We start from the raw sequence: 20,257 nt of genomic DNA on the forward strand, positions 1-20,257 counted from the left end.
GGCCTACATTGTTTTTAGCAGCTTTCTGAAGAGGCTGTAGGGGAGGATTTATTCTTTTGTTCTAGCTTTTTGTACACTGTGTTCATGTCTGCGTTTTAAGGGAGTCTATTCCAAAATTAATCCCATTCTTCTCTTGATACTGCAGTTCATTTCCAGATATTTTATAGGTTTATACAAGGCCAGCATTTTTTTCTTCTCATGGGAAAGTGTTTTAATTAACAATGTATTTATTAGGTTAGTTTCCTTAGTACTGAGCATTTGTAATTTAATGAAGAGCTTGCTGTTTATGTACTTATTGGCCACATAGTGTTATTTTGCATACTGCATCTTAGCCAACCCTTTTTTCTCCTATTTTCTTCCTTACAAATGGTTTGCTTCAAATGTGAAACAAGCAATGCTATAGTAATATGCTGCTTTATACACAAGGGATTTTAATAATTTTAACAATGTATATTCACAGTATTTATGGCTGTCTCACAAAATAACCTTTCTATTTCCTTCTTCCAGCCACAAAAGTTATGCTAGGGGCCTTCCCTACTGCCTCCAGCTTATTATCTACTACTCTGCACTATTTCTCTCTTAAATTGTACTTCTCCATTTCTTATGTTAAAATATACTAACCTTCTCCCCTCCACTGCACTCAGATTGTATTAAACCCTTCCCTAGGCAACTTAGATTTACTTTTTCCTTAGGCATGGAATTGTTCCATTCAGGAGTAAGATAAATCAACATGTAAAGAAATACATAGAGGACTCGGCTAGCCAGCCTTTGTTAAGTGTTATGGTGGAAGCAAACTTTTATCAACAATTTTCCTTCAATCAAAATAAATCTAAGCCTTGACTAGCATGGTTCAGCATACCCTATGAATACAAGATACATCTTCTATGAAAAATATCTGCTTGGACCTGTGGTATATATCCACTAGAGAAGATTGCCATACCAAGGTAAAACATATATCTTTTCAACACACAGGCTGCCTATATGTGTTCTCAGGGGTGGAGGAGGAGGGTTAATTAGAGTTGCTCCCGGAGAGTCACTCTAATTAAAATGCCTTACTGTCATGTATTAAGCCCCTGCACATTTAAAAATGGCCACTGGATGCTTTATTTAAACCTAATTCGATGAGGTTTAGATAAAGCGCCCTTGTGGCCATTTTTAAATACGTGGGGAGTTATACACATGATGGTGAGGCCACACTAGAGCATTCTAATTAAAACACAGAGAAGACTTGATTAATCGAGCCTGCTCTGAGGATTTCTAATTAGAAAGCGAACCAGTACATATATAGGCAGCAATACAGCATTGCAAGAATGGAAAGTGTTCATATTTGCCTTCTCAGCTGAGTATCCCTCACAGAGCCACTGTCAATCAAGCACCCTTTTTGCACACATTCCTGAAGGTGAGGCACATTTCAAACATTTGAAATCCCTGGCTGGTGTGAAGGGATGAAAAAAGCAGGTTCTAGTTCAGAGATAGTTAGGGTTGTTTTCCATTGCCTTGGCCATGCCCCTCCAACCTTGCGGTGACAAAGAGGGATGGGTAAATCTGTGCCAGGAAGAGTCCTGACACAGATGATCTCACTCCAGGTGAAATATGAAGTAGAAATGAAGTTGCCATAGCCGTGCCTCTGCCTGGCTTCTCTGGGATCCTCTCTTGAACTGTTTGGTGAGGTTACAGCTGAGCTCAGTGGAAGCATTCAGGTTCAGAAAGTACCAATGTTAATGTCCAACTGACAGCAAACTCAAGGAGTCCGCGGTTTTTCCATGAAAAACAAGCAGCTATAAATGGTTTGCTATAGGTCTGGGGAACTTTCAGCCGTGGTATAACTCTCAGACTCAGTGGTGTTACTTTAGAGCTAAATCTGGCCCCTAGTACCTGATCATCCTTTCCATAAATCCTTGATAAAGTGGGTGTGAGTTTTACTGGAGTCTCATAAAACAGCCAAGTGTAAAACTAAATGACCTCATACTTGCTATCTCTCTGCAGCTAGATACACTTGGCAGATAGCCAAGAATTGATTGACACACATCTTGCGGAACTAGAGTTAATTAATATGTCTACCAATTCCCAAATGGATCTCAGGAAGCAGAGAATCTGTTTAATGCAGTAAGCAATGACATACTGTGTGTGGTCAAGAGACAATCGCTAATTGCCAAGAACACATTCTACAACGAAGCACTGAAGTGCATAAAATAAACTTCCACTGTGCATCCCCTTCGCTGCTCAAAAACCTTATGCTTATAAGACGAAAAGCTTGTTTTAAATACTAAAACACATTTTTACAAAGGAAAATAATCATACCCCAACTATCAAGTCATGACTCAACGGTTCTGTTAAGTTTTTTTCTATTTTTAAATGACCTAGGCCGTTCTTTTTCATTTAAACAATGATGTCTTTACAGCAATCCGTAAACCTGGATGTCCATAAGGTGACTCTAAATAGCTATTCTTCAGAGATTAGATTTACTAAACATAATCCAACTATGGGTGCTCCAAAAACTACCTCCATAAATTGAAGTATGTGACTACTGAGAACAGTTCGAGAGAGACGGTTTGATGAACTTGCTCAAAATCAATATTTATGTAAGCCACGCTAGGAGCAAACATAAAATGGATTCATTTATGTTATACACTTCTGTTAATATGACAATAAAAGTTTTGCTTTTTAGGAAAGTATAAGACAGAACACGTCCTGAGACCTGTCCTGAGACCACACACACATACACATGCTGGTCAGATTTTCAGGTGGTGTAAATCATCATAGTTCCTTTGATTTTGGTGGAGTGGCACTGATTTATTACCAAGAGGATCGTGCCTATCAGTTAAATATTTAGTTAACAGCACCACTAAACAAGCTCTTCTAAATCTATTCCACACTTTCTGGAGCTTAAATACAATGTCAGCATTCAGCAACTAAATGAAAAAGAAAACTAAATAGAAAGGGGAAAGCCTGGTGGGGACAAGTTTTTTTTTTTCTTGGTAACAATTAAGAAAACAAACACCAAGCCTCATTTGAGCCAGCAAAATAGTCAGTGTGTTAGGACAAATATGAGAGCTGGGAAGCCTGCTTGGATGACATCCTGTCTGAATTCCCAGATGGGAGAAAGCTGCCGCGACATCAGACTCTCTTGGCTGGGGAGAGGACTTGAGGACAAAGCTGGCTCTAGAACAAAGGTGCGCATAGCACTGCACGCTCCAATTGCTAGTATCAGCCAACAACCAAACAAAGAAGATCCTTTGGCTGTGCAAACTAGACAAACTAGGTGCATTTGTGTCAACTTCTTTTGGCAGGTGATGGTTTCAGACTGTTCCAATTCATGAATCAGCAAGCTTGTCAACGCTGGACCTAGGAGCAGGCCCTCCAGCAGCCACAGCAATCCAGCAACTAAATGAGCTGCAGAAATTATCAATGATGCATTTCAGCAGCAAGGGGTCACGACTAAACATCAATAATGGTTAAAAAAAGAAAGGAAAATATCTAGGCTTACCTCGGGATGGCGTCCAATTTCAATATAGGTGCAAATTGGATGAAAAGCCCCAGTTCCACAGGCATACAAGTGTGTGTGGTTGTAAGCCTTAAGCACCTTGATGAAATTAGCACATTCCTTCTGTGAAAAAGAAAAAAAGAAACCGTATACACAAAGTGAATTCTAGCAGTGACCACAACTAATGAACGCTTTGGTACGTTAGGCATGTTTGGCAGAATAAACCAGTTTCACTGTTATGGTTGTTTCATGGTGTTTGTAAGGTTTTTTTTCAGCAAGTGTTTCATTACTTCTTTGAATTAGGATCTAATTTAAATTTAGGTAAACAGCAACTAAAAATATCCACTTCTTTAAAAAGGAAATATAGACTATTCCCCTGTTTCTATTTCAGGTGGTATCTGCCTTTTTTTGTTTAGTTTATTGTTATGTTTGCAAGAAAAAAAGTCCATTTATAGAAATCCCTGCCCAAAATACAGAGAAATGGAGGAACTGTATTCAATTTAACTAGCAATTAGAAAAATGATGGGCCAGATGGGATGAGCTAGTGACAAATAAATCACTGATGTAACATTTAGAATAATAATATGTATTACTTATACTGTCTAAACCCTTTCTAAGCACCAGTTCTACAAAGATTTATGAATATGTTTAAGTTTCACAGCTGGTCAGTTCAGTAAACTAAATTTTGTACAGCAAGTTAAACATGCAGCTACATTTTTACCACACTGAGGCCTTACATTTGATAAATATATTTGATAAACAGAGTGTTGACTGTACATGTATTAGAATTAAGAAATAAGTAAATAATAATAGTAATAAACACTTATAAAGTGTGTTACCTATTTGCTTAATGATGCCTAATGTTATTAAACAGGAAACAAATTTAAAAGCTAACTACCTTGTTAATACTAACTAAAATTAATGTAATTCATTTCTATTTACTTCATTTGGATTTCATTCGGCCTGAACAATGAAAATAAATATGTCCTTATCTTCCTGGATCAAAGTACTGGCACAGTGCTGAAATGACTGGACTGCAAATACTGCAGGGAACTGTTTAAATCAGAGCAAAGTCATTGTCTTCACCGTTTTCCCCATTTTAACAGGATTAAAAAATGGTATTCCAAATTGAAAATTTAGAGCTTAGATTAACGCATTTGCCTTCTAAATAAGTGGCAAGGATAAAATCTTATTTACTTTTATATGTAGAAAAAGGTGGAAATCAACCATTAAAAATCACAATGACAAGAGAGAGTGGGGACCAACAAGGAAGAGTTTATTGCTCTGTCACTTTAAAAAGGTAGAAAGTATGGACCAGTCCTTCAAGCTGGCACATGAAACTCTGTTGACTTTAGCAGTGTTCCTAGTAGGTCCAAACTCCATCCACGGGATCAGCCTGAAGGGTGTGAGGATCAATGCTTAAAGTGCTAGCTACCCATTGACTTGCAGTATCAGTCTCTGCGCCTTGTGTCTAATTCTCAAGCATAAAATATGGTCTAGCAGGAGAGGAAAGAACACATTTCGTAGGCTACCACATTAGGGAAAAACCATGAACAGCCCAGTACAGATAAAACAGTAATGTTCACCACATATTATAATTAATGTTACATGTAAGATATTTCTTATATGTAACATTTTTAAATAATATGTGGGGTGTGTAGTATTTTATTTGAATTTTCACTGTGTATGTTTATTTGCACAAAAGATAGTGGCAATCTATTAAAAGATGATCCTTGGCTTTATTACTAACAGTGCAGGCTATCCTTACCACTGAGATGGAATGGAAATACAAAAAGGCAGTTAAGAAAAATCCAGCAGGAAATTATAAGAATTGTGATGCAAGGGACCTTCCTTTAATTTTTTCCAGTGTCCTCTTTTTATAAAAATTGCATGTAAATACATTATAGACATATAGATATATATACCCTGATACACAGCCCTATACATAAATTATATTCACACTGCCAACTAGCTACCCTCATTTTTCTATGATTCTGTGCCCATTAATATATGATATATGATAAAGTAGACAAAATCATTGTAATTTCATTGACAAATTGTGTTTTGTCCTTAATTTTTATTTCCCAATTTGAACAATAAAGGAAGTCAGCACATACAATACCAGAACAGAATAAAGAACTGAAGTATTTACTGAAACCTTATGAAAGGTGCTCTTGTGTGCAGTTGATTATGGCACTGCAAAACCTAAAACTGATTGATGAGCTTCACAAACCATAAGAACACAGATTTTGCTAACTTGCAAACCGTACTGGATCCAATTCAACCCCACTGTCATTTCAACGAGAAGACACTTAACATGATTTAGTACTGGGTTTTGAATGATTTAAAACAAGTCTTTATGGTCTACTAAGCTTTATTAGTCTTCTTAAAATTGTCTCACTGCACTACATGGTGTGTTAGGTGTTGAGGAACGTTGAACTGCATACCAGGAAGTTAGACATTCTCATAGGGCATGGGCCAGTTTCTCAGGTGGTATAAACAGAGACTATATTGATTTCAGTGGAATTACTCTGATGTACACCAAGTGAGGATCTGGGCTATAGCCACTTTGTCTCAGCTACATATCTATAGTCCGTGGTGTTAATGAAAGTAGAATCAAACTCTTTCTACTGCCAAGGCTAAATTCTGTCTTCAATTATTTTGAATTTAAAGCAGTGTAATTCCATTAAGGTCAATGTAGTTACTCCAGGATTATACTATCATAAACAAGAACAGATTTTGGCTCCTTCTTCCTTCCTTTTGATTTCCCCCTTGATCTCCAGTGCAACAGATTTTACTTATAGATGCCTGAGAAATACACAAGCTAATTAAACACTGGGGGAGGTAGATACAGCCATAAACCTGTGACTATACTACATATATTTATATAATGTTTAAAGTTTCTAGTCTAGCTAAAACTGCTTCCCTGTGTTTTACAGCTGCATAAAGGAGCCATTAAGGACTATTGAGTGAATTCTTATACACCTCCCTAAAAGATTAGGTTTCTTTATATATTTTACATGACTGTAAAAAAATAAATAAAAGGGGGGGTATTAAACCACAATAAATGACATCAAAGTAAAGTTACAGGGCTGATTTAAACCCTTGTCAAGTAAGAAAGTTCAAAGTGAAATTTCCTACTCTGCCCCTGGGTCAATCTTGTTCCTTCTGAAGACAATGGCCAAACTCTTGCTGATTTCAATGGGAGTGGTTTTGGGATCTTTAATTCACCTAACCATGCCGTAAGTACGGCTGCACTGAAACCATGCAGCATGGGACACTAGTAATACCTGTGCATTTAGAAGGAAACTTCTGATCAAAGAGGTAGTTACCCATGTTAGTCTGAAGTCAGACAGAAGGCAGGGCAGAGTGGCACCTTAAAGACAGTTAGTTTCTAAGGTGCCAGCCTGTCCTACCATCTGCCTCTTGATCAAAGTGACAGTCTGCATCTTCAGAACAGGGTCTAGATTTTCCTATTTTTCTGGGCTTAAAAGAAGGAAATAAAAACAACTCTATAAGGAGACAGATTTCACAGCTTTATATAGATTCTAGAAACTCAACTCAACTTTTGTTGATGTCAGGGTATGATGAAAGGAGGAGTGTGCTTGTGTTCAAACTGCTGGGCTCTGCTACTGATTTGCAATATCTGACTAGGGACCATAGGCAATGCGTAAGAAGGACACAGAGGGGCATGTGCCCCTCCTGACAGGGCCGCCACCACTCAAGGCACCTGTGGGTGCTCACCAGCTCTGCCCCCACCATCACTGGCGGCACCTGCAGGTACTCACTAGCTCTGCCCCTGCCGCTGGTGGTGGCACCTGCGGGTGCCCTCCCAGACTCAGGAGGCATCAGTCCCCCATGCTTGGGACAACTGTAACAGTGGGCCTCTTCTTTCAGAAGGAAAAAGACTCTGAAAGGAGCTGAGTCAGCGGGCAGGGCAGCACCTGACCAGAAAGGGGCATAAGCCCAGGGCCAGAGGCAGGCAGTCTCACCCTGGCTGCGAACATGGAAGGAGCTCCTGAGTAAGCAGCAGAGTAAGACACTGCACTCCCAGGGGTTAAGAGACAGCAGCCTTAGAGCTGAGGTAGGGTCTGGTGGTTTAGGGATTGAAACAAGCAGCAGGGGGGGCCTCAGCAGACCCAGGAGCAGGGCAGAGACAGAAGCCAGAGATGGCTCAGACTCAGGAGCAGGGCAGGTTGAATGGTAACATCTGTAAGGCAAGGGCATGGTAAGGGATTGTTGGAGATGCTTCACACCCATATTCCATGGATAATGAAGCTTAAGGTGCTGAATAGTGACATGTGAACAGCAGCATGGGACCAGGGATTCCTGGGACAGCCTCCCTTTCCAAGGATCTAACAAGGCATGGCAGATCCGAGAAGCAAGGCCAGAGCAGAGGTCAAGTGACCACCAAGGGGCGTTGAGGCCAGCCCTGGTACAAGCGCTTGCTACGACAGTGCACTTAACTTTTCTGGATCTATTAAGTAAGGATGACAATGACAATAGTTATCAACTACAAAGATTAAGTCAAGCTTAATAATTAATGTTTCTAAGAAATGGAGAGTCATAGGTGACCCTTCCAGTTATCTTCTACTAGGCATAACATATATTATAATCAATCTTCCACAGCTGCCAACGTTCTGCAAGTTTTATCAGTTCTCCTTTTCTGTCCTTCCTTGAAAAGCCTGGTACAGGCAGCATTCACACACCTCTAGCTGTGAAACCTGGCACATAAGTTTGTTCTTCCTGAGGATGGTGAATGGCGTGCCAGTTTTACTACAAAGCAACCATCCCGCCTCCGCTGGCTCAAGGCCTGGAATGACTTAGCCTGTCTCAAACTGGGCTTGTCCCACTTGGCACCAGGATGTATTGTTGCCATGCCCTCAGGCCAGCAGGATATTGTTAGTAAGAAGGTCTCTGCCAGCAGAAAGGAGTATTCAAGTATATGAGCTCAGAATTGAAAGGCACTGAAAGCAAAACAAAGACAATAAATGAAATATAGTATCTCAGCTAAATATAGCAGACGGGGGAATTTATCGACAGGAGAAACAGGAAGTAACCAAAAGCCAGAAACTTTAATGAGCACATTGTCAGGGAATTTCAAATGTTGCATGTGCATTCACTTTATCCCAACTGTTCAGTTATCTTAGATTTTGACTTACATTACTTTGTACCAAAATTAATCTATCAGTGCCTTTTTGGACCAGGGCGCTATGGTTACTGTTCCTCTTCAAAGCAAATAGTGGAAAGGAGAATGTAGCAGCCCTGCTTTTAAAGTGAGCAGCACACTGTTTTATGTATGTATGAGAAAGCGGGAAGGGTGTAGGGGGAACAATCACAGATTTTAAATCTTTTGTGACTACTTAGCATGTTCCATTTCACAACATTTAAGCAGGAGAGTATTGCTATCACTACATCTGATGGAGAACACAGGGATTTCCACACTAAATCAGGCTTGTGACCCATCTAAAATTAGTGTTCTGTCTTTGACAAGGAGCAGTAACAGACAGGCATTTCTTCGTAGTCTTTATCAGGTTAGAGAGTTTGTGTCCTGAAGCAGAAGAAAGCAAAAGTGATGGCATATGACATCAAATGATTAAGACCCAGGTCCCCAGAAATGGATTTTGGCTCCCAAAATGGGATTTAGTCCAAAACTGCAGTCCCTAAAACTTCCATTCACATATTGCCTAACCTTGAAAACATGGTTGTTTCAGTTTTTGGCATGCAAGGTCCTCAAGGGCTGACTGTTCTGCTTAGGAGCATGTGTACAAGTGCCTAAGTCCTGAGCAGCTCCATGCCTATCCATGTACCTTGGAACACAGCCTAGCGCTCAGGACTACTTGCCCAAGTGAGACCTGTAATGGCTAGACTAACAAGCCAGGCTCTTCTTTCCTCTCTATCAGGCTCAGTGAATCTTAAATCTTTCTCTGTGCAGTGGAACAGCTTCAACAAGATTGGAAAAAAAAAACTATGATATGGTGGCTGAGTTTGGGAGGTGACAGATGTGATTTTGAACCCTCTTGGGAAAGGAGTGGATTGAAACTAGGTACGTCACAGCCTGGGCAAACACTCTAACCACCAAGATACTGTGAAAAATGGAGCACCACCTCCTCCCATGTTTTAAAAGACAAAGAAAAAGTGCTCCTCTCTTCAGTTTTTTGTAGAAAAAGTCTTAGGTACTTAGCTCCTGAAGAGGGCTCATGCCATGAACTCCAAGTAGAAGGAGGTACTACTACAGTAATGCTGAGCAAGACACTTAAAGCTCTAGATATCAATATGTCCCTACCGGCTAGCTTTGGCTCCCTGATAAGCATACTATTTTTTATGGACCGTGTTCTGAGACATCCAGCTCAGGGCTGTAGACATTGTGCCTCAGGTCCAGGTGACTAGAAGTCAGGTGGTGTAATGGTCAGAGTTGAGGTGCCTAAGAACTTCTTTGGAACTGGGTCTCAAAAAGTATTTTGGGCCTCAGACCTGTGGTCAGATCACATCTTTCCTTTAATGTTCCCCATCGTTGAAATAAGTGGAAATTAAAGAGCTATAAAATGTGGCTCAGATCCTCCGCTGGGATATATTTTCAGTGCATCACTCAGTCAAAATAGCTGCAACAATTCATGCCAGCTCCAGAATAAGATCAGGGCAGATATTTCCCCCTTCTCCTCTGCCTTGTAGCCAAACACTGCCAAATTGTCTCGTTAGTGTAAATTGATAAGATATTTAATTGAGAAATGCCATAAGGATCTGATCCAAAGTTAATTAGCTTCTATAATTCATATATAAATGAAAGCCCACATACATACACAGAAATGGACAGAAGGAGTAAAACAGAAAAAAAAAGATTAAGTGTTAATTAAGTTTTTCAGCACAGTGCCTCCACCTGAAGACCAATATATCTCTCTCTCACTAAGAAAACATTTACATTTATTTTTAAGAGGTTTCCAATATTTGTGTATCAAATTGATAGAGGGGATTACACAGAGAGAGATTAGCTTGAAAATATAAATGACAAAGAAAATGTCTGCAAGCAAAAGCATAGGAGCCAAATGCAAAATGGTTCGAAAACAAACAACTACTGATATGTAACACTGATTAGGCTGTGTTATGCAGACTTTTCCCGGACAGTTATAAAAATAAAGTCCATCCATCTGTCAAAACATCTGCTCTATGTATGAAAATTAAAACAGAATTTAGGTGTTTTTCACTAGTTTCCAGTAATTATCTCTCCTACAGAAGCTTGGAACTTACATGCTTAGATCTGAATTATTGACAGAACAATGCTTTTTTTATGGCATCTTTTAAATGGAAAAGCTAAAGGGTAAGTCCCTAATGACTCTGCATGATATCTACTTTTCTCCTTATTCTAAACAACAGTCCCTTCATTTTATTAGTCAGTAAAATATTCATAACTGGTTCCCAGGCATTACAGTGAATGCAATATTAGTTATATGCAGGTATAGGAACCCATGAGTCTGCATCACCATCTGGTACAACGTACCCTGCTTCCATTAACTTCAGTAGACTTATTCTGATTTGCAGGATTTGGCTTATCAATAGCAACTTATATGGATTCAGCTGTCTCACATAAGCGAGTGCTTAAGGTATCAGAAGGATATACAAGATAGACAGGCCCAGGCATTTAAAGTTATAATCTAACAGCTGGAAAAACAAATGTGTCATCTTTCAAACCAAACTGAAGGACCATCTTCCATATAACATCCCATGCATAAGGTTAATGAATATGTTTACTTTTTTTCCTTCCATCTAATTAACTGAGTTTAGAGTGGCAAGGTCAGGCATATCCACAGAGAATAGTAATCCTTGGCATGACTTCTGCCATTGAAATTATCTCGCTCTTGAAAGATGTTTGCTAGCCATCACATAGTTGTGTCATTTCTTTATGTTATCAATATGTGATTGCTAGCTATGATTGGCTCAATCTTAACGGGCTCAGTATCTTTTTATTTTCAGTATGCAACAGTATTCATTAATAGAAAAAGCAGTTGCTTAAATATGGGTGAAATAAAAGGGTATTGTTTACTTACATGCTGGTAACACATTCACAACCAGTTCTGCCTCCAGTTTAACCTGTGCTGGTGCTTCCTGGAGGAAACAGCATCTGAACCAGGCTAAGTAACTATACTCATCACAATGCTTCCATGCACTATAATCCACTCACTACACTTTAATAGTACTGCACGTGTGCAATTTTTTATAGCAAGGTCATCAAAGATATGGCCCAAGAAGCCTTATCATCTCCTCCCAGTGCTACCCATGGGTCTTAAATGGACCCAAAGGCAGCATGCTGGGTATGCTGGATGGCCCTGCACACCATCCAGATGCGGTACCTGCTTCAGCTGCTCAGGGGCCAGAAGAGTTTGACATCCCTAGTTTATAGGATTTGCATTCTCATTCTTTGCTGGATGTAATGAGATTGCTAAAGAATTATTACTGCTGTTGTGTACATTAGGATGGCATCTAGGAAAGATCAGAATCCAGTTTATTAAGTACCAGACAGGCATGTATCAAAGATGACAGCTCCTCTTACACTGTAAAGTTTTCTTTGATTATGTCACTTGGCCAGATTGCCATTCAGTTATTCTCTTAAATGCTGAAGGGCTTGAAGGGTGTGAAGGGCTTGGTATTGAATGAATTTAACTTTTAATGTTCATACAGAAGACAACACGAGTGCAACAGCCATTCAGGGGCATGAGCGCATTGTTAAAGGATCCTTGTGCTGACCCGAGAATGGTGCAGAATGCCACGAGGGGGAAGGCCAGCCTCCCACACAACTACTCCAGAGGCAGCTCTGGAGCAGTGGGCACTCTCTGCAGTACTTTGCATCGATTAATTTAGAGCTGGAATTTTATTTCTACCTTGTTCTATCCTGTGCTCGTCCTCTGCAACCAGTTAAGATCTTGGTCCTGTGAATGAACAGGTAGGCCTGCAGTTTTGGGTGACTTAGTCCTACCCTCTCCAGGATTATTCAGCATGCACCATGACTATTAGGGTTAAATTAACACCATGCACCCACCCACTGGGCTTGTGAACTCCAGTCTGATTAATCAGCTCCTCTTCAGCCTGAAAAAGTGAAGGTTCGGGGACAACTTGGTGGCAGCCTATAAGTACATAAGGGGTACTAGCACCACGACTGAAAGAGACTTGGGGTCATGACTGACCACACAATGAACATGAGCCACCAGTGCAATGCCGTAGCTTGCAAAGCAAATAAAAGTCTGTATTGCATCTACCGATGCATCTCAAGCAAGACCCAAGAAGTCATCCTCCCGCTTTACCCGGCCTTGGTGAGGGCTCAGCTGGAGTCTTGCATCCAGTTATGGGATCCACAGTATAGAAAGGATTTCAAGAAGCTTGAAAGAGTCCAGAGGAGAGCCACGCACATGATTAGAGGTCAAGAGACCTTTATGAGGAGAGGCTGAGACCCTATAAGTACATAAGGGATGTGCATCAGGAACTGGGAAAATGTCTGTTCACAAGGGAATCCCAAGGGAAGACAATGTCCAATGGTCACAAAATCCTGGAAGACCGTTTTAGGCTGCACATAAGGAAAAACTTCTTTACTGTCTGAGTCACCAGGGCCTGGAACAGACTCCCCCACCCAGAAGTGATACCGGCACCTACTCTGGACACTTAATAAACACTTGGATGCCTATCTTGCTTTGACCCCAGCTGACTTCCTGGCTCTTGGGCAGGGGATTATCTTGTGAGGTCCCTTCCAGCCCTAATGTCTATAAATCTATGACATGTAAGTAAAGTGGATTTCACTAAATAAGGAGTATTGTCACGAATGCGTTGTAGAAATCTGAAATGAAATAGCTAGTCCTTGTTAAAAATGTGTGTCTTTATTCAGCAGTCTTAGTTTTAGCTCTACTTTTGAGAAGTTTTCTTCGGATCAGTAATTTGAAAGAGCAGGTGGAACCCAGAACATAATCAATGACTCCTTTGTATCATACTGATAAGAATAACTTGAAACCTTCAGACTCTGTGTGGAAAGGTGTTACACTTGGGCATGTCAAACATGACAGACAACAGAGAAGCAGCACTGATAACCACAAAATTAGGTTTCTCTCCACAGTTGAGAGAAGTCCTGAGAATTTTCAGAATAAAGTTTCTGATGATGTATAGCAGCTGATAAGGCATTTTAGTAGCCTAAAACATCCCATTTTAGACTCAGTTATCTTCTTAAGTGTTCAATGACCAGAGGGCCTATAATTTATCTACCTGATTTCTTGACATGACAAGATCAGGATATTTTAAATACATAATATAGGCATGTTCAAGAATGTTTCCTCTGTTAAGTTTCTTTATCTGTTACTCATAGCTGAACAAAGATTAATAAAGGAGAATGAAAACCAATATATGAAACAAATTATAAAGATCAGCTATAGGAAACACTACATTTAACCTTTCTCTGTCAAACCTCAGAGGTATGAGGCATGTTACCCAATGGTTTTATAATTAAGACCCTAGTACAACATCCTGAGGGGTGCTTGACTCCAGCCTTGGATCACAGAGGGCAAGGCACAAGGACTGTATTTATTTACACTGGCACTGGACACTGGGTGAGCCCAATCAAAGTTCCTTCCTGTGTTCAGAGACCAATTGGACTTGATCACTTATGGTAAAACACCTTAATTAACAATAGCCCATGATGTGGAAATGTAAAGCCTTGTAGAACTATCTCGTCCAGTTCTTTTTTTTTTTCTTTCTTTGAATTCTATTAACATTTAAGTCATAAAACACAACCATGTTTCAAGTGCTACATACCGTATCTTTGCTCAACAGATGCAGTTAATAATTGTTTTGGATTGACGGACAACTATAGAGAATGCCAAGATAGACCCCTGATACCAAATACCTGTTTTAATGACTCTCATATTTTTTACATCTGTTTAATGCATGGTCTACAAAACAAACCAAAGCTTTGCACGGCTGGATTCCAGCAACCAGTATGCATGACCTGACAACCGCAGTTGAGGTTTAGTTCTTTTGAAGGATGTTAGCATACCTCTGAATTCTTTGAATTATTATTATCATCAGCAACAGCATGGGATTTCTACAACATTTTAAGAATCAGTTGACTCAAGGACACAAATAGTATTTTAACAAAAATTTGAGCAAGTGTAAAACAGAGAAAGCCTTTTTAGGAGTCTATAAGTAAGTTCCCTTTCTAATCAGCTTTTACATAAAGTCTAGATAGAATTAAAATGTACCCTTATTTTGGGGTTTCAGTTTATGAGCAAATAAATGTATATTATATAAATCACCTGAAGGGCACACTGGTTGAGTGGTTAAGGCATCTCTCTACACCTGGGGGTTGGAGTAGATGGCCCTTAAGGTTCCCTCCAACTCTACAATTCCAGGATTCCTGAAGTATGAGCTTGAGCCTCATTCTGGATTTGTGGTGAAGGCTGCTCCTTGTTAGCACAGATTTTTAAAGCGTACTTGGGCATCTGGGCTGGGGAATTAAGGGCACCAGGTTGTGAACACTCACTCTGCTCCCACTAGGCTCTCATGGACATTTGACCACGCTGTAGATCTAGAGCGTGTCCCCCACCTCCCTTATATTTGTGTGTAATAGCAAACCATCTGCCTCCCTGAGTCAACAGATCACTCCCTACATTTCCTAGTAGGATCAGCACCTGCTAACAGGGTGGGGAGTTTCAGACAAATGGGTTGTCAGCCTGTTACAAGCACGTAAAACATTTAGACTCCATATCAGTCAATCAGTCTTCTATTCTGCATGATGCACATCCTGTAGTGATTTCCAGTCACAGTCCCCTAAGGTAAATATACCTAAACTTCTACGATAAAGTGAAAGTAATTGTGTGTGAAGTGCTGAAAGGAAGCAGCAGAATGCTGGACCTATAGGATGCAGTTGCTTAGTAATACGTACACATGTACACAACATACTCTGCACCCTTGATATGAAGTTACATGCTCTGTAATGTGGGAGCCCTGACTTTTGGATGTGGACAGAAAGTTATTTTAAACCTTTTGAAAGAAGTGGCGATTAAAAAAAAACCTTTAAATGACAGAAGCCCAAAATTCCAGCTCAGTTAAATTTTGGCAACAAAGAGTACTTGTAGAAGCAGAAGTCGCCAAGTTATTTTCCAGCAAGATTCATGACACCTAAAGCTTTGGAAGAGGTTAATCAGGAAGGGATTGTTTAAGTGAGAAAGGAAGTAATGTAGACAATTTGTTCCAAGAGAGACCAAGCTGTTCTGCCAAAAGAAAAAGTGATACGAAGTATCTTTTTACTGTCCTTAGTTTTGTGGCGCCACCATATTTGGAAATCAAAGCTTCCTCTAATCTCCAAAACCCTTTTATTTCTTTAAATTATCTTATGCTGGTTTTAAATTCAGAGGTGGGAAACTAGTAAGACAAAATAGAGTTTTAACTTAAGGAAAAAAGCTACACCAACTTGTAAGTAATTGTAAATGCCGAGGTGCAAGTACTATGGTCTCTGCTTTGAGCAGCAGCAGTGGCAGCGGCTAGACCAGCTGTGGGAGCTGAGCTGAAAGAGACAGCAATAGCGCCTGCTGTTTTTATTTACCTTCTAAGTGGCTGCCCTATACGTATTGAGAGAAATTCGGAAGGCAAATCACTTGGCCCATGTGACCATCAGGACTAAAGAAAGATGTTCAGGGGTGGAATAATGCAAGAGGAAATTTTACAACAATGCCTCAAGTATATAGGAAAGAGACAAATGTGTTAATGGAAATTAGCGTGCTTGAAGCTGAAAGGTTAAAGCTACCCTTCCTTCAATTAAACATAATGTGTCTACTCAAACAAGGAGAACATGGTGCAGAAATACTGTATTTACCCAAATCTAAATTGACCTTGAATTAAAGGCAATCCTCCAATAAATAAATTCTATATATGCAAAAAATATAAATTTGTTATAATTTTTCAGACAAAAAATCTAATTATCAGGAGGTCTTCTATTTGTTCCCCTCCCACTGCTACAGGGAGGGTGAAGTGGGTGGGAGAGGGCAGAAGCTGCACAGGGCAAACACAGTTGGGGCAGGTGACTGATGTGGGTCTGACTCTAGCTCCTACCCAGACTTAGGGCCAGAGTCAGAGCTGCAGCAGCTGCCTGCCCCCCTACCCTTCTGCTTTGTACGTGAACTTAAGACAAGGGGCTCCCCCCACCCGCCATGCTTATCGGAGGGAAAACCCTAATTTTAGATTCAAGTAAATATGATACATTGATGAGAAAGTACTTTTCGACAGTGCTCTACAATGGAAATTGTGTTTGATAACAGGACTTCTGCAAGACTGCAAGGGCTAAAAATGTCCATCACTTTTACTAGTTATGTGGTCAATGGGCTGCTTGGGAAGAAAGGGCTGCAGAAGGTACCATTACCCTGGTCATCTTGGGACACCATAAAATATAGCAAGGAAACTACCTAGAGTAGTTTGAAGACACTGATAGCTGATTGCACAGTACTAAATAAAAAAACCCATCAATCTTTGTCATGGTGAAACTAGGACTTCTGGGAAACTTCCATCAATAAAAACATGGAAACGATCATTTCAGGAAACATTTCTTGCCCCCTCCCACAACCTTTTTTTTCCTCCTCCACCGCACTGTCTTTAAACATTTCTCTAAATTTCTAAAAATAAAAATGCAATTTCTATAAAGCTCCTAATTCAAAGCAGAACATTGTTTCTGAAAAAAACCACTGCACTGTGTTTCATAAATATTAGGTTTCCTTCAGAAGCAAATCTCTGAAGTTAATCTTATAAATAGAAAAAATAATCCAGAGATAGGAAAATGTAGCTCTTATTCTTGATCTAGATCAAGCCATTCAACATAAGTTGAGGTTTAAATGATTTCCACAAGACAAGAATGAGTAAAAAAAAAAATACCTATCATATTCGTTATTAACTGTTTTGTTTGGCGGGTTTTTTTGTAAGTTCAAGTCTATTTAATCATTTTCCTATATTTTGAAATTACCAATCAAACTGTGTAATATCAAATAAGATACCGTATGTGAACTGCTGTCAGTAACTTTATTCTTCCTCTACACAAGTGCTCAAGGTATTACCTTGCAGTAATTGATTTGCCTTGGTCAGTTCATACACAGCAACATATGCAAAATCCTAAATGAAAGCAAGCTGCAGTATTGGCATCTAGGCTGACTAATTATGGGACATAAATGTGGCTTTATGCAACTGGATGCATTACGGACATCTATTCAGGAACTGTGACTCACTCAGCCAAAACTACCTTGGGGAGGAAATGTATCAGAGTGATAGCTCTAAAATACTGAAAGGCTGTAGTGTATTTGTCTAGTTCCTCTCCACCAGGCCAGCTCACCTCTCTTGGCTGGTGTAGGAGTTAAAAAGAATATGTACAAAGCACTTTAACACAGTGGCAATATTAAACCAGCACATAACTTGCTTGCACATCCTACCTGGATGTAGAAGATGCCTGGAGGGGGATATATAAAGAGAAGGAAAAAGCCTTGGATCCCTTCCTTTTTATTTCGGCACCACAAAGGGTCAGATGTAATCCAATTTGATTAACTGTACTTGATATGTCAATCTGATTAATTTAGCAGCAAACTTTCTACTACTAATTAGTATTTATACAATTAATTCTTAGTCTCCTTCTTCAGTTCTTCACTTATAATAATACGTGCAAGAAATTACTGTTAGATGCGTCTTATATGTCGTTCTATTCTCCTGAACGCCGTGACAGTAATAAAAGGAGCCGAAGAAAATACTCATTCATTGCCAATTTCATTTTCCAAACAACATCAGATATAATATGGGGGTGAGGGCAGCTTAGCAGGTTGCACTCCACTGTATCCTATTTCAAATCCCAAGTCCAATCCAGAAGACGTTCATTTTCAGTAGGGGAAATGAATGACCTCTAATATTTGAACAGTGTCAAGATGAGTTTAGGAGGGACTTGAATTCTGTCGCATTATCTCAGGGAGACAAAAACCCTAGAGGGCAAATATTTGGCATCAGGTTAGTATTATTTAAACTAAACTTAACAGGTCAAGCTGAGAACTAAATTAGATCCATGCAATCTTGTTACCATAAGTGACTGAGTGTATCAGCTAGTGCAAAGGTGCTTAAATGAAATATAAGGAACAGACACGTGCGTGGCTGCATAGTGCTTTTAAGGTGGCCAATAGTGAAACAAATAAACCCTCATTAAATGCGGTATTAGCGAAGGCGGTCCTCTTTAGAGTGCCTTAGTGAACTTGGGTTCCCTAGGGTTAATTAATTGCATGATCAGGGCTGCCAGGAGGGGAGGAGGAGGGGGAGTAAGCTGCCAGCTGGGGTTTGCCAGGCCTGAGTTGGAGGGGGGACAGGTGGATTGGAGCCCCTGCCCACCCCCCTAGGCTCTCCTCCAGCTGAGGTTGGACAACCCCCAAATGGCCACTTGCTCTTCCTTCCATCTCCCCCCTCTCCTCTCTCTTCCTGCTAACATCCCTACAGCTGCAAGGAAGTGGGGCGGCCTGGGGGACTGGGGTGCCTCCTTGGCTGCTGGCAGGCTTCTTGGACCTCTGCTGGCAGGCTCGATCGCCCCACCCCTCCACAACTAAACTGATGAACACCTGTTGGGTCAGGGGGGTGCTGTAACTCAGGGGTTCTCGACCAGGGGTATGCATACCCCCGGGGCTACTTCAGAAGGCCCAAAGGGGTACAAGCAGGTGGGCGGAGATGGAGCACCACCACGCATAATCCTGTACCACCAGGCGCTGCTGCGCAGGCACTGCCCGCCTGGCCAGACGTGGCAGGTGGGGGAAGCTTGCATACGGCAGCTGTCACTGCTCGGCACCCAACTGTGCATCATGCCATTGCCCCACTCCCACACCCCCCTTCCTCAGCATCCAGCCACGCACTCCCCCTGCCCACCTCCACCCCCTGCCAGCCAGGGGTACATGCGCACACTGCTCCATGTCTGGCTGCCAGCAGGCACAAAAGAAGACCTGCCTGTCAGGAGGCTTTGAGCCTGGGAAGACCCTCCTACAAGCCCTTGTGTAGCGTGGGGATTGCAGGGGAGAAGCCACTGCCTGCTGCACTGAGACCCCTGAAACTGGTGCGAGAGATGCCAGCAGCATGGACCCGCCCATGGCTCCTGTGCCAGGGACATAGAAGCAATCCTGCTCCCTGAGAAACCAAGCCAAAGGGCGGTGTACACAGGGTCCTCATAGTTACCCTGTAGTATACCAGTTACAGACTAAGGGTTTAACTAAGGTTTTGATGGTTTATTAGTTGGTGTATCAATTTATTTATTTATTGGTTCCTTATTTAGTGTGGGTAATTTGTATGCTTTTCCCTGGTGTAAGGTGTATCTGGGAAGCATTAACCCTTAAGCCACCATTGCCGCATTATGTTGTGTAACTGTCTGTTTTATTGTCTCCATTATATGTTATCTTGTAAATAATAACATTTTGTAACTAGTTTTATGACAGTCTTCAAGGTTATTTTGATTGTCAAGGGAGGCTCTTCACTCAGGGACCCTGCAGCAGCTACCCGGGGAGCTGAGCAGGGCCACTGGCTACCAGGAACTCCGGGATCCCACCATTCAGGTGAGGGCGCAGGTAGCATCATGCCCAGGGTTACACATGGAAATTGAACTCTCTCTAAGAAGTAGTATAACCATGCGAGGCACATCATTGCGATAATGTGGGGACACAGTGGGAGAGTCCACATGAGATGTTTACTATGGAGCCGACTAATTAGCTCTGCAGTAAAGTCTCAGTATCTACACATGCAGCCCTGTTA

At 40.9% G+C, this 20,257-nt stretch overlaps 1 protein-coding gene across 1 annotated transcript in view; it reads right to left on the minus strand.

Moving 5' to 3' along the window:
- SEMA3A (semaphorin 3A) overlaps positions 1-20,257 on the minus strand; it is a 221,211-nt gene that overhangs the window by 178,973 nt on the left and 21,981 nt on the right. The window contains exon 3 of the mRNA XM_019509508.1: positions 3,488-3,607. Within this exon, the coding sequence (XP_019365053.1) occupies positions 3,488-3,607 (120 nt within the window). The remainder of the gene's footprint in view (positions 1-3,487; positions 3,608-20,257) is intronic.

This window comes from Gavialis gangeticus, unplaced genomic scaffold (genome assembly GCF_001723915.1).
Source record: "Gavialis gangeticus isolate Ggan-Ray unplaced genomic scaffold, GavGan_comp1, whole genome shotgun sequence".
Classification (NCBI taxonomy): Eukaryota; Metazoa; Chordata; order Crocodylia; family Gavialidae; genus Gavialis; species Gavialis gangeticus.